At 43.1% G+C, this 15,416-nt stretch overlaps 1 protein-coding gene across 10 annotated transcripts in view; it reads left to right on the top strand.

The window, feature by feature from the left end:
- The window catches only part of si:ch73-103b11.2 (myosin phosphatase Rho-interacting protein), a 45,985-nt gene that overhangs the window by 11,753 nt on the left and 18,816 nt on the right, over positions 1-15,416 (top strand). For 8 of the 10 annotated variants that reach the window (XM_035612632.2, XM_035612631.2, XM_035612633.2 and 5 more), the window contains 5 exons: positions 9,065-9,216; positions 10,764-10,848; positions 13,031-13,084; positions 14,127-14,358; positions 14,821-15,376. In XM_035612632.2, coding sequence (XP_035468525.2) covers positions 9,065-9,216; positions 10,764-10,848; positions 13,031-13,084; positions 14,127-14,358; positions 14,821-15,376 — 1,079 coding nt within the window. The remainder of the gene's footprint in view (positions 1-9,064; positions 9,217-10,763; positions 10,849-13,030; positions 13,085-14,126; positions 14,359-14,820; positions 15,377-15,416) is intronic. The other 2 variants (XM_035612636.2, XM_035612634.2) reach the window with 2 other exon arrangements.

The raw sequence follows: 15,416 nt of genomic DNA, 5'->3' as shown, positions 1-15,416 counted from the left end.
ATGCAACGATAAATTGGTGCCATTCCTTTTGTGCACTTGGGAAAACATTTCACCTAAAAAAGGAGGCCTTTGTCTTCTCAAGATATAAATTTAAAGCTTTTCGCCTTTCAAGACACGATAAGCTACATGGTTCCTTCAGCTTTAACTCGAGGCACTAAGTAAGTGAAGACAGTTCCCTTGTTTATCCATAGTCCAAGTTATAATGTCACCACTTGCCAGCCATTTTGGCAATGCCCCCATGCCCCCAGGCAGTTATTTCAGGCTAACAAAACCAGGCTCCTAAATTAATGAATAGGGAAAGAGACATAACTGCACTCTCAATGGTCACGGTGACAAAAAGAACCCTCCATGCGCGGAATAACCAGTCAAATTTAATTTAAAAAATCCTTAAAAAGGTTTGAAAAGGGTTAGGGTTTAAAATGCTTTTCCCCAACAGGTTATATGTCTACTATGCATGTGCAAAGTTTAACAACACCAACTTTTTTTACGACCCCAAAAAGAGAGACATGATGTGCGTCAGCTCATCTCACCGGAGCACTTCAACCAAAACTATGCTGATTATCTTCATGGATGCAGAAAGTGGCGTTGTCCTCCTCTACTATGCTTATTGTTGATGTCCGTCTGCACCGGGTCCTTCCTGCTGACACATCAGTTGAAACTGTTGCGAACCTCAACTGTGCAACAACACTATTGACAACATGTTCCCCTCTTCGGCAGCTATCAAGCAGCCCAATTGGCTTATTTGGGGGAGGGGTGGTTTATGTGTCATACCACTGCCACGTTTGGCATTACAGACTTTTCTATTCAGCATTCTTTAAGTGTTTTGTTGCTCTCTTGAAGTCTCTGGTCCAGCCTTCTGGTCCGTTATTATACTGCTGTTCACTGCTGCGTGAGCCTGTGGACAGGATCATTTAACACAGTGCACTAGGTCTATCAGCAGCTTGAGTAAAATAGTGCTATATTTTTCTGGGGGGGATTATAATGGTTGCTTGAAAGGTATCAGCTTTCTACTAATGTGGGATTCCAGTGTAAAATTTCTCTCGTGAATATGATTGCCAGGTGGATTTGAGCTACATTCTTGATGGCTGTCCACCGTTGCGCCATTGTCGGAAGTCTTTGAAAGGCTCTTTTTTTAAAGAATGTCTTTTTGCCATCCTTCTCTTTGTGCCCTCCTTCATTTTCTTGTTCTTTTTAATGATTTCCAGCTATTCACCATGCAGAGAAAGGCGGGCTCCAGGAGGCTTTCGCCAAACCAGTGTCCACTCTCACTTGCATGGTCCTCACTTACTTTCCCATTACTCAGTCCGATTCACTTTCCCTTCCCTTTCGCCACTCACTTTCTCTCGCTCTGCCACTCTCTCGCATCTCTGTCTTTCATTCCAGTTCTCTCTGGCCAATAAATCATTTGTGTTGGTGAGAGCAGCCAGCAGTATTGTGTAACTTCTTTCCCCCAAACCCTCCCTTGTCTATAAAGCCAAACATGGCCTGACAGACTGCTCGCTCAGTTTGTTCTAAACACTAAACCAGGACACTGACAAAAGGTTTCATTTAAAGCATCAGGGCGAGGGGTTAGCCAGCTCCGAGACAGGGCTGCTAATAAAACAGTGGGGTAGGCGGGTAGGTGTCTGCATGTGCAGTGATGCGGGGGCTCCACGACAGTATGAATGTGACAATGCATATTCTGTAAATTACCCACTTTTACACACAGCTGTATAGAAGGAGGAAATGTTTTTATTTAAAATGTATATTTGGCCTCACAAATGAAACACAGAATACCACTAAACTAAACTAGAATTCTGCTGTTAAGCTGTAAATCGGTGTGGATGTTAGGTTGTGGGGATGGATGGCAGTGTTGATCACTGCAGTGAGACGTCTGCAGTTGGATGAAGCTGAGTTGTAACCTGGCCTGAGACCGGGTTTTTATAAACAATCTGCCTTGCGATAGCCTGGAGCAGCCACAGCTGCAGTCAAATGTCTTTCAGAGCTGTGACAGGTGCAGGTGTATTGGATGACCTTTCACCTCAGGTTGCCGACCTGCCAATCCAACCACCTGTTAAGGTCATGGTTCTGCGGCCAAGATATTTTTAGTAAGAGATAGAAAATGCTGCCTTTGCATTCTGCCTTCGGTCTGCAGAGGTTTCACGTGAAGACAATAGCAGTAGTAAAGAGTAAAACATATGTTTCATGACATATTTAGAAAGACATATTTGATTTTTGGCTCATATTTCATTGGTCAATTTTGCTTGCAAAATCCACATTACCTGCAACTTGAATTTGTTGGCTTGTTGCTAATTGTTGTTGGGTGAGCCACTTGCTCTTTAATAACCCACTCCAGCTTCATCTGGACCTGGCACAAAATTCCCATTTCAAGCTGCCATGGACTGGCCTCGCTCCAGCCTCAGCACCTAATCAGCTTAGTGCGCTCTCCTCCATGCTTTTTCCCGGCCTTAAAGAGAAAGCAGCAAAAATGCCCACTCTACCTACACAAACAGGTCCCTCTGAAATATTAATGAATGAAAAAAATTAATAATCTGAAACCAGATTATTGTGCAAAAGAATGGGGGGGGGGATAAAGCACTGCTTTAAAATATCCATGACTTGTATCATAAATGAACACAGTGATGATTCTGCATTGCTATTGTCACTGTTTTAATTTAAATAGCAGGTTAACAGCTAACCAGCAGACCTGAGCCTTTAGGAAGCTGCACTTCAACCCTGTGGAAAAACAGCTGGCTCCGAAACTGAGATATTAGCTGGGTTCCCAAAATAATTTTTTTTTCCTATCCCTCCCCCATTTTTTCCTTCCCCTTTTGCCCCATGGGCTAATTTTCATTGACTTAGTGAGGCTTTGGCAGATTTTCAGTCTTTTATCAAAGACGCATTTGAAGCATGGTCTTATGTAATTTCTTCACAAAGTGTGTAGACTGAATCGCAGAGAGCAGCTTTCTTATTAATTGTAATTTTATGTGCCTCTTGTCTGACTGGAATAGCTTTCACGGGGAGCCACAGCTTTACAATAGCCCCAGCATATAATGGGTGTCTATTCACCTTGGCCTACTTTCCAAAGTGCTGTGTCAGAGCACTGTATGGGACACTGCAGGATTCCAAACGCTGCTGTCTCAGGCCACCCTGTTGATTTTAGAACAAATGGAGGTTTTTTTGTTTGTTTTATTTGTTGTAGTTAAGACAGAAAGCTGATCGTAGAGCTGCAACTTTAGGATTTACTAAGTTAGTGAGTGGCACTGTTTTGAAAACCAGTCCAGTGTAAAGTGTGCATGGCATCCGGCTGTAATCATTATTGGCCTTGCAGGAGTAGCTGTTGCAATAAGCTTGTGTTGGTGTCAATAGCTGTGTGTATTTAGGAGCTAATTGTGGCATCTCTGTGACACGCATTTGTGTATTGAATGCCAAGCGACCACTATCCTGACAGAGGCGATAAAACTGCCTTCATATTTAGGCGACATCCACATTACTATATTTTTAAAGGAAAAGATGACGCAGTCACCCACATTCACTTCCTGATTTGTTCTTATCAGTCACGACTCATTACCAGTGGTGAAGGCAAAACGTTGTGAATATTTACTTTAAGTACTAGTTCAACCTCGTTGTCGTTAGTATGGATGGGAATTTATACTGATATGGAGCTAAATCACTTGCGTTGATGGAGATTGTTTCAGTTTAAAACAAAACAACATAGTATGGATGTAGCTCCAGTGTGTCACCTGACTTACACAAGCTCACACACTTATCCTAGGTGTGGTTACACAAGGAGATAACAAGAAATACACTCACTGCGCACATTGATTAGTTATCACGGTCTGTAGAGTCTAGAGGGTAAAAAATGATAAGCATAGCAAGTGGACATGACAGATTTCATTCATCACAGACAGGAGACTGAAGAAAATAAGAAGTGGAAGAAAGAACTTAATTCACAGTAATTGAACAGAGGACAGTCTATATTGTAAGGCAATGACAAGTGCGCAGCGAAGAAAGAAGCAGCTCTGATGAATATTAGGGCGAGGGACAAAGAAAGGAGAAAGGTTACAAGCCTGGGAAAACCACACACTCACAATAACACTACTGAGACAGTCTGTCTGTACAGCCAACTGAACATGACACAACTCGATGGCAGCACCTGTTTCTGCAGCCGGTACAGTCACAGACTCCGTCACCACTCAGACGGATTTCTCATACTCTTTTCTTCTTTTCTCGCAATTCGTAGTGAAGTCATTGCTACCATAGACATCACATTAACACACAATTGGACAAGCCTAAATTTCAATGCTTTATCTTGGATAGAAATATAATAGTATAAGACAAGTGATTGCACTTGGTACCCACACACGTACTTAATTATTGCACGCTGTAGCAGCCGAAGATCGGGTTCATGTTCAATTGCATCTGACTGACCGATCCGTCCTCGCCTCCATTTCAAAAGAAGCCCGTCATCCGAGCGTAGCAAAATGGTCTTCATCCTCCGACTCTCCCTCCTCTTCCTCCTCCTCCTCTGCATTTGTCAACTGATGGCCTCCTGACACAGCCACATTCAACCACCCACATGCTCACACCATTCTCTGTGAGAGAATAGCAGCACTGCTACCACCCACAGTCCTCTCTGAAATACACGGTAAAAATATGTATGAAATGTGCGGTGTTGTTAATATGTTGTGTTAATCCTATAGTTTGCTGTAGTGTTGTTGCTGTTTAACCGGGCTTGAGGCAGAGGCCTGTGCTGTAGCGTTTCATTTGAACGTCTTGAATACATACCAGTGGGGTGAGGTGTATTTGAAAGTGCCTGGAGGACTGTACTTGGTCCTGCAACAGAGATGTCAGATATCCACTTTATGGCTTAGTTAGATTTTTATAGAACTATATGTTTGTCTAAAGTATAGGCAGGGGTTATGGACGGAACTTAGCTGAGGCTAAGGTTAATAAAGTACGTATGATTGTACTGGCTTAAAAATGTCTTGATACCCGGGTTAAGATTAAAGGAGCGTGAGGACTACGGGATGGTGTAATTGTAATCTTGTCCATGGTCAAATCATAACAGATTTGACCATGGATCTGCTATGTATGTCGGTGTTTGTACAAGTATTGTCGAGGATTGCCTCGAGCATCAGCCGAGGCAGAGAAAGAGAGACCTTGTGTTTGGTATTCCTCTGTAGCAAGACCAGAGGTGACTCCATCCGTCTGGCACCTGAGGATATTTCCCCGCAGCTGGCTGTTGGCATGCTCACTGGTATCAAAAATGTGTGTTTACCTCTGTTGTCCTAAGTTGCTAAGGAAAGATTTATTGCATAATTGCTGTTATCAGGAATGAGCAGAGGATGTTGGACTCTGAAAAGACCTGATTCTAGGCCATGTTCATGAGTCAGGATGAAGCGGTGCCAGTTCATCAGCTTTCCTTTTGGCTTCAGTGTCGTTAATGACCTGGATGCAGGGTGAGGAGCTCGGAAACTTGGTGCGAGACGATCTTGCCGTTACATGCCTAAAGAGAACGTATGCGAGTTAACAAGTGAAGTCGTGGCATTTGAATTTGTCACTGCACAAGTAGGCAGACAAACTTGCACCTAATACCAAAACAACAGATGTTTCTAATAGACCTGCAGGTGCTGCTATCTCACCTGGCCATTGAGAAGTGTGTCTGTTTCTTCGGACCGATAGAAAATGAAGTTAGAAGTTAGATGCATTGAAAAATAAATTGCAATATTTCCACTCAATCACATTGTTGAATGCCATTTCATTCCCTCACCGCACTTCTTCAGGGAGTCAGTTTAACTGCACTCTTGCTTTCCATGACTAGAAATTAGTCTTTCAAACCCCCAAAAATGTCCATGGCAGAGGAAGAGAATTTGCTTCAAAACCAAAAATGACAGTAGACCATCAGCCGACTGCCAAAAGAAGCAAATATTTCTCTTGCTGTGTCATAAGGGGGAATGGGATGTTTTGCTAAGCTGCAGAATGGCCAAGAGTGAAGGAAGCAAAGGGTGCAATATTGTCCTATAAAAGAATATTTTATCAGATAATTGGCCCACGTTTCTGCTGCTTACATAATATATTCACAGACACAGCTTGATAAATATTGGTGCTGATATAAAATGCCCTCCTGCCTCTCCAGTCATCACAGAAACCAAATCTTTCTCTGATTTGTCCCGTCTCCACGTGAGACTCTGCTCAATGACTCCCATCGAGACAGTATTCATGCTATTGTCTGAACAACTTCAGAGACAAGAATAAGTTTATGCTGGCTTCATAATTTCCATGCTCTGATCACAAAAGGACAGTTGTTTGGGCCTCTTGTCTCTTGGTCATTTCCTTGTTGAGGGTTTAGGGGAGGAGTGCCTCTGTGGACTGTGGCGGCTGACAATCCAACATTGTGTGAACTGGTGCTCCCTCACAAAGGGCCCATTGTGGAGAGTGGTGGCCCTGGGAGAGGGGACTGGGTCTAGGCTAGGTGACGGGGAGGTTTGGGTTTGGGAGCCTGGGTCTGGGGGCCTTGAGCTGCTGTGGCTGGCCCAAAGTAGAGGCGTGTATTGGCGCTCAGCTGACACCGTGCTGGGGCAGGGAGCGTGAGCACGTTTATCAGGAGTCCCGTGCAGCAAAACATATACTCTACTCCGACACAACCATCACCCACTTCATACAAGCACTCTAATCTCTCTCCGAGGTGAACAGCTTTGTGAAAATAGATTTTTAATCAGAGCTGTTGTCAGTCTCTGATTTATTTTCCCCAGAGAATCTGATGATGTGATTATAAAACTGGGGCCTTAAGCTGGTTGTACAACTGTTCCCAGAATTTGAAATATTTTGCAGTTTATACTCTTCTGACTCCAGCTCAAGGACACGCACGCACGTGTGTTGTACTCTAGATTTGTTTACACAGATGGATGGCTCTATAGTCCAAAGTCATAGCCCCCCACACACACACACGCACATACACACTTTTTTCTACTAAAGCACTCCTGTCCCCTTTGACCACCAGCTCAAGACTTAATCTTCCTTCTCTTGCCCCTTTCTGTCTCCAAACCACCTTCCTTTCTCCGTGTCTGAGAGTGACAGGGCTCTCAGGTCAAGCTGACGCCAGTCTCTCTGTCCAGTCTGAAGCAGGCCCAGGCCCTCGCCCAGCTGTCCCAACGTCTATTTGTCCGTCTTTCTGTCAAGCCCGGCTGTTGCCTTGGCCTCTCACCTCGGAGTCAAGAGCCCTAAGTGATGCACCATTTTGAAACCATGGGCATAAGAAGTTGAACCAAAACATAATGGCCAACTTGAGTCATTGCTTCATTGCTTCTATACCATAGTATAAGAGAAGTTATAAAGGTCATACCATGCTGCCTCAATGTTCAGGCCTCTAATTTCTTCTCTTACTTTTAGCCACGTGAGACCAAACTACTATTTAATTTGCTGTGCCAAATCTTGACACTGCTCTCCTTTTACAATATACACACAGTTGTAGAAGAGTTGAGAATGAAAGTGACATTTAACGGTGACCAAGTAAACAAGGCCTCTCATCCGCCCTCAGGGTGGGATTACCACAGACTGTTAACTATTGACTACTCTGTCCACATTAGAGGCCACCCATAGGCTTAAATCGCTCTGTTACTGACAGGCTATGGTTACAGTGCACAAATTGGGTCCTAGAGTTAGATTCATTTGGTCGCTAGCTCACGTCAATGTGATACCTTTTAATTTTGTTTCCAGCTCCTAATATATTCTGATTTACTGAGGGCTGTAATTTATCATCTGTGGCTAGCTGGTACTTATAGCTTGGAATCACTGTGGTTTTTCTGGTGTCTTTAATTCTGCCCGTATGTTTAGTGGAGAGAAGGTAGGACCCAAAGGTTGTTCTAACAGATTCCCATGCCCAGCATGCTCAGCTACTCAGTACTTATTTGCCTCATTTACCTCAGCAAATTCACGTCCCTCAGTCAACATGAGATTAGCAAGGCTTCTTGAATTGCTGAAGTTAAGTCATATGGAGGTCAGACTATGCCAAAGTTGGTTTTCTGAGCTTGTGATATCTCTTAATCTGTGTGCACATGTTTTTTGCCATCTACAACAGTGTTTTACAGCCTGATGAAATCAAAAAGCATAATTTTACAAAAACCATGACGAGCTCAACAGGTTTACACGGAGCGACACAGTGTCTCTATTCATTGTACACGAGCCATGACCACATTCAAAAAGCCACTGTGAGCTTACATAAACCTGCCTGTACAACCTTACCACTGTACACAAAGTAGTATTATTCTGGAAGTCCTGCGGCAATGTTATTTATGGCTGACAGATGGCTGTCATGTAAGTGTGTATAGTTGAGCTTACACCTCACAGCTAGGCATCAGACAGATTAAACTCCAAACCGCACAGTGAACCCATGAACTTGCAGGGTTTATAAATGGAACAGACAGTCGTTGTCATAGGTCCTTTCCGGGTCCGTCCTGTGGTACAATATACAACTTGGCTCTGAACAAATGACATCATGATGTGCACAGGCTATCAATCGAAAAGTAAAATTTTTAATTTGTGATTTTCTTTATGGGGTCTTTTTTATATACAAGGGCAGATCCCTGTATTTTAAATTAGAATAAGACCATTTCCTCAACAGCTACAAAAGTGCACCATTAATAGTGTTCATTATAGACTTTTGCCTGGATTGATTGGCAACTCTTAACTAAATAACTAAAATGTCGTGATGAGCCCACCAGAAGTGTGAGCAACTACCCAATTCCGCTGTCCTAAAATTACCCTAATTATTACTAGAGCGATGCTTTCCTTTTCAAATAGAGCTACTGGAGCAAAAAGGAGATTCAATGAAGTAAGTATTCTCTTATAAGTGCTGCAATATGCATCTAAAGAAACACAAATATCACAGTGAGCTCTAACAAGAACATTTGCCCGTTCCCAGACTGTTATATCAGCGTGTGGTGTGCCAAGCTTGGCATGGAAATTGATGCTGGGGTGGATTGTGTGAGAAGACCGGAAGACCATGTGGTGGGATAAGTGGGCACGTCTGCTCACTTCCCCACTTAACACTTTCTCTCTGTGTCTCCGTGTTGTGTGTCCCCAGCCCAGCACTCTACCCCAGGGTACAATCAATATGAACCAGTGCTCTGATGTCATTGACGGAGAGTCCAGGACGGGTCAGAAGAACTCGCTGTGCATCCTGACCTCGGAGAAAGAGCACTTCATACGAGCTGAATGTAAAGAAATCATCAACGGGTAAGACATTCTAAATGGTAATGTGATCTGTTAATGCAGGAATTACATCTATGCCATTATGTCTTGATATATATGATATAAAATAACTGTGGCCTCAGGTGTGTGGATTGTGTTGCTCTCTCTTTTTGGCGGAGTGGACAGGGATGACAGAGACTTGGACAAGAGAGAGTAGCTGTGTGCAGCTGCTGTAGCAGCCAAATCTGCTCTGCCCCCTGCTGTCTCCTCTGTGCTGTGCTTCTCTTGAGAGTTGCGATCCACACCGCAGTGACAGTGCACATTCTTGAACTGTTCCCTCTCAGTGTCCAAAAACCCCACTATATGCCTGGACGCAGATCACAATACCCGATCTGTGAGCTTCATTTTATAGCATATCTCCTCCTGTGCCTCCTCCTCCACTGCTGCACATTCAGAGTGTTTTTGAGCACTTCTCTCCCTCCCTGGCTGTAACATACATATTGTGTCTATTCTTAGGGAACTGTGACTCACAGCACCCCCTCTCCGTTATGCTACCTGCTCTTATCACTGTAACACCTCCCACACTCAAGTCATCTAGCTCCCATGTGTTGGTTCTGGGCCCTTACACAATCATCACCCTAGCCCCCGCATATCCCCCGCAAAGTTATCATTACTGGAGAGTGGCCGACCAAAAACTATATTTTTAAATGTAAATGCATTATTTATTTTTTCCTTTTTATGTGAAGCTCCTTATATTGGTCTCTTGACTCATGTTACAGTATGAAAACTGTGCTGTGGGCACTCGTTCATTTATAATTGTGTCAGGTGTGTGTCTCTTTACGAAGTGGACTGAAAATATTTGATAATGCACGAGTGATGTGTACAATAGTCACTGACTTGTTTATTGTAACCATAAAAGTGCCAGGGGTTTCTGTACTGGAAAAAGTTCTAAACTCTACAGTTGCATTTGGATTTAATATTAAATTGTGCTATTATTCAGTTTTGAGATAAGCATGTGTGAGATTGGTTATATTTTGTCACCTTCATGAACATTATTATTTTCCTGTCTTGGTCAAAGTAAATCCTGTTTGAAAATGATTTTGGTTGATTATAACTGTTCTTATGTCACCACGTGGGGAAGTAGAATGAAGTTGCTACAGTAGAGTATGATAAGAGTGTTATCCCTGTTCTGTAATAGATAATGCAGCTGTGCTTTTTAAGCACAATGCTTAATCAAATCCTCTTTGATATAGCTGCTTATTAGATATTTGTGTCCCCATGAAATGTTTCTTTAGTACAACTACAATCTTCACAAAGAGCAGAGAAGCACAACATGAATTCCTCAGGGAAAATCAGCACCACCTCATAATGTACAGCGTATATTATAGATATATCTTTTTCTAGCTGGTAGTAGTTGAAGTAGTAGTTAAAGGTCATGCACAGGCTTGTCATGGCAATTGTACTGAAATTGTTTATTTTTTGCTGATGGGAACTTTAGCCTTGCCCTATATAAATCTACAGTGGCTACAGGGTTTGTACAGTCTGCATTTAGTGTTCCAAGAACAACAGTTTTGCTGTTTCACTTTTTGTAGGTGGCAGGAGGCTCTGACTGTTTACCCCAGGACCAACAAGCAGAACCAGAAGAAAAAACGAAAGGTTGATGCCCCCACTCACCAGGTAATGCACATACAGCAGATAACAACGAGAGGATGTGAGAATACAGATGAACAATATTTTTAGATTATTAGGTTGAGGAATTGGTCATATTTATTCTCGCAGAGTAACTAATATTTCTTATATTACATATACATAAATAACAGATATTGTGCCATTTTTGGCTCCCTTTATTATTTAATGGCCACACTTTGAGGATGGATATGAGATTGCTATCATCACTGTTTGAGATAAGGTTGTAAATGATCCACATGTGACAGTTGGGACATTGTTGCATATTGAATATGTGTAGGTGTATTTAAGGATGACTTGTGTGATGGAGGTATGCAGTATGGAGGCTTTTCATTCCAGTCAAACTGCACCAGAGATGAGATGTATTGTTTCTCTGCTAGTAACATGCTCAACACATTATGTAATCCATATTTCTAATCTTGAGTCACAGGCTGTTGCAGTCTTGATAGATGAATAGACTACATACCTCATACTTGTCTAAATTAATTACAGGGTTCATTGGTAAAGGGAAGCAAAAGAATTACAGTGGTATTATTTGATCGATTATATCATCGGTGTTGTGAAATACAAGCTCACATATTGTGGTTTCATAGAAGGACTTAAAATATACCTTACAGTTTCACCTGCTGATATGCAGCAAACATTTGTGAGCTATCAAGATATTCCTGAATAACAATCAAAGCTAATGATGACAGCTGCCTGCTAAAATAACATCTAGCAGTGACTTTCATCAATGTGACCACGATCCTTTCGCTCACATCGCAGCTGGTGCACTCCGTTTCACTTTCATGTTTCACCTGCCAGGCCTTTGCACCAACTTCTGCCTGGATGGTGATAAATTGCGGGTCAGATTCAAGACTTTCCCAGGGCCCAGGTCTGTGAAAGTATCCAGTCTAAATCACTGCCTAAACACCTAAACTTTTGAAGCTAAAACATCACAGATTTGACACCTTTCACACCACCTCTGTGCCCTGTGAGTGTGCAACAGCTCAAAATGCTAAAAAAACATTTTCTGATTTCACACCGTAGTAGCCTGAGCCCTCGTACCCTCGTCACACATTATTTTGTTTGAGTCTCTGTGAGTCTGTAAAAGGCGAGCATTGAGACTTCGTTCTTTTGCTGACCTTGCACATCGACCACTTTGTAGAAGAGGCCAGTCCGTGAATTTCCCTTTGGAGAGCAAAATATCAGAATAATAGGGGACATAAATCAGATTGTTTTAAGTATATCCACACAACTTAAAATCAAATGCATTTGCATTCAGCAGTCTGAGAGCACAGTGAGCACACCTTCAAGACATTCATGTGACATCTGTCAGACACATCGTGAACATAGAGAAAGAAATGCATGCTTCACACCAGTGTAAGCTCACATGTGCTGCAGTCAGAAATAAAAACCAAGGACTTATTATCATAATAATGGCTTTAATGACAAGTTGAAATACAAGCATATCATATCATATAATATTGTTCAGACCACCAATCGTGTGGTGCAGTTTCCCCCTTTCCTTACCTCCTTTTTGACAAGAGGCCAAATTCGTGGTGAGCACAAAATTCTCTCTGAAGTTCATTGTATGGTTCCTCTAATGATGGTGCCCTGAATCCGACCTTGTGTGACCTTTAAAGGGCTCTCCACACAAACGGTCTCATTTGCAGAGGGACAGTGGTGACACAACTCCGTATGTTTACTTAAGATTATCGCAGTTAAATTAGTTAATTTCTTTCACCTGAAAGCTCTCCTTTCATTCTTACCTAAGTCACTGGAGACACGTGCTCAGAGTTGGTTGTCAATACTTGAGCACTGTAACATGTTTGCCTTCCGGGTGGTGCCACTTAATTAAGGCACTTGACTTTTGACTACAAAAAGAATCATGTGACAGGAAATGGTGATAACTAGTTGTGTCTTGTACCGTCACTGAAAGGAGTCTAAAGGGACTTTTTAATTTCAGATTTGTGTGTTGGCTCTGAAGCAACAAATCTCTTAACATCTTGTAATAGTGCTTTATATCATAAAGTTGCATGAATATGGCCTAAATGAGAATGAAACTAAAGACCCCAGTTAAATAAGTACAGCACCTATGACATATTGAGACATGTTGTTGGGTCTTCCTTGATTGATTATAATCTGCACTGCACAGCAAGCATTAACATCCAAGGCTTTTTGTGATTGTCAGGGTGGAGTAACTCCAAGCCAGTGTTTTTCCACTGAAGACATGAATGGACACCCAGTGAGTTCAGTCTGTCCAAACTTTTTATCCTGCGTCTGCCTCAGTGGCTTGAAATCTCAGCCCTAATAAACTGTATTTATTATAACCCCAATCAATCCAGGTGACGGGTGAACAAAAAAAGCTTTTTTTCCTTCTCTCTCTGATACTGAAAGAGTGATTCTTAGCACAACAGCATGATTGTGGTGACTGCAGAAATCTGGCTGAGGAGTTGTATTAGGATCGCTTTGCTTTTTGGAAATCTTGCTCTCTCTTCTTACAATCATTTAGCAACAAAGTGATTACGTTGGACTGCTGATCAACCAAAAGACTTTCTTATATGAACTGTTGACATCAACTTGGAAAACAGCAGCAACAGGTGTTTAATCTCTGTTTGTACTCTTCAGTTATCAATCAGGTGAATATTATCTTTATAATTTGTTTCCTAGGAATTCTTTTCGATTACAGTTTATTCCTCTTTTGCAAAATGCCCTTGTTCTGTTTCTGTTTTTGTTCTCAGTACAGGTGTTTTTGTCTTGAATGAAGTCTTTGTCCTTTGTCAAGCTGCCCATCTCTCTCTCTCCTTCCCGCACATCCTCCTCCTCTCGTCACAGAATTTGTCAATTTACCACTGATTAAAGAGATTTTCTTTTGCCTTGTCACTTTGATATTGCATTTACCTGACGCATATACATAAAAGACATCAAACAAGCATTGCAATTTGCAAACGAATGAACAGACCAATAGCGTGAAATCGTGTGCCACTCGTCACCTCACCGAACAAGAGAGTTCTCTGTCCTTTGTGTTTCAAAGAGTGGGAACCACTGATAGGTGAGATAACCTGTTACAATGATCCACTGTAGTGTGATTTGCACATGATTTCCCACGACAGCAGCTGAGCGCAGACATTTGCTGAAGTATATGTACGAAATTTACTTTTCAATGTTTAATTGTTCCATGATCTCTTTCCTCCTTATATTCCTTTTTGTAGTATCTGTGTGACCTTAACTCCCATTATGTCCTTTCCTCTTCCTATCCACTCCTTCCAACCAAAACCTCTACCCAGGAGCCTGGCCCCGCCAAGGTGACGGTGACCAGCAGCAGCAGCAGCAGCGGCGGCAGCATCCCGTGCCTGCCCAGCAGTATTGCCAGTGCTGAGCGTGTCCCGATGAGCCGTGCCTCTCTGTGGCAGGAGGAGAGCCGCTGGAGTAGGGCCACCATCCCCTGCAGCCGCAGTGCCTCCTGTCTCAGCCAGCTGAGCCAGAGCCAACCAGACTCCAGTATCACTACTCAAGACGGTGAGGATGAAAGAGAGCATAGCTGTTGTAAGACATGAACTCCGACATTTTCTGGAGTTTGCCGCCCACCCATGAAGAACACAGCAGGAGTTTTGTCCGAGTCAGACGTTTTCACAAGAGTAAGAACATTTCCGGAACGTTCTGTGGCGTCTGGGTAGGGCAGCAGGAGGTGTTGGCGATACATGACGATAATCCCGCTGCAGAAAGCAGTTTTTTTGTTTACAGCCATCAACACACTATGTTTGAACATAAGTGTATGTCTGAAAGCAGCTCGTGAATTTTTCAACATCCCATACATATACTTCACCTTTTGTTTCACTCTTAGATAGGAAAACTAGATCACTAGTCAACATTAAGTTGTATACTGTATAAAAGAGATATGTAATTTAGGTTTATATATTTAGCACTATCTACAGGCTGATATGGTTGCTTCATATAAGTAGAACTGTGCCCTTGTTTCAGATGGTGGCACCATGAGCACTGGACGCAAAGTACGTGTGGAGAGCGGTTACTTTTCCCTGGAAAAGACCAAGTCGGAGCCTTCTCCACAGTCTGCACAGCACTCGCAGCCCCCACAGCCACCACAGCATCTGCCCCTGTCCTTTTCAGCCTCATCCTCCTTAGGAGCTCTAAGTCCAAGGTACTACTCTGAGTCCGAACCCCAAACTTCCCCTTGTCAACCTTCCCAAGATCCTCTCCCTTCTCCAGGTGCACTTGTTTCTCCCAGCTACTCCACCATCAGTTCCTCCCAGAGCTCGCTGGACTCTGATCCAAGCGGCACCACGCCCACCTGGGAGGGATGCAGTGGTGGTGGAGGAAGTGCTAATAGTGTCGGTTTCGGTGGAGGCAGAGTGGGTCGGTCAGGCAGAGAGTATTCATCGCTGTCGGATGTGCCGCGGGCTCGCAGACTGAGCTACCGAGAAGCGTTCCGCTCAGACAAAAAGCGCCAAGAGCTGCGGGCACGGACAAGGAGTCCTGGCAGAGAGGAGGTGGCCCGGCTGTTTGGGGAGGAGCGCAGGTGAGAGGTTATGGACGAGTGTCATGCTCGGCACACTACG

Source organism: Scophthalmus maximus, chromosome 16 (assembly GCF_022379125.1).
Source record: "Scophthalmus maximus strain ysfricsl-2021 chromosome 16, ASM2237912v1, whole genome shotgun sequence".
NCBI lineage: Eukaryota > Metazoa > Chordata > Actinopteri > Pleuronectiformes > Scophthalmidae > Scophthalmus > Scophthalmus maximus.
This window is presented reverse-complemented; position numbering and strand designations above follow the sequence as displayed.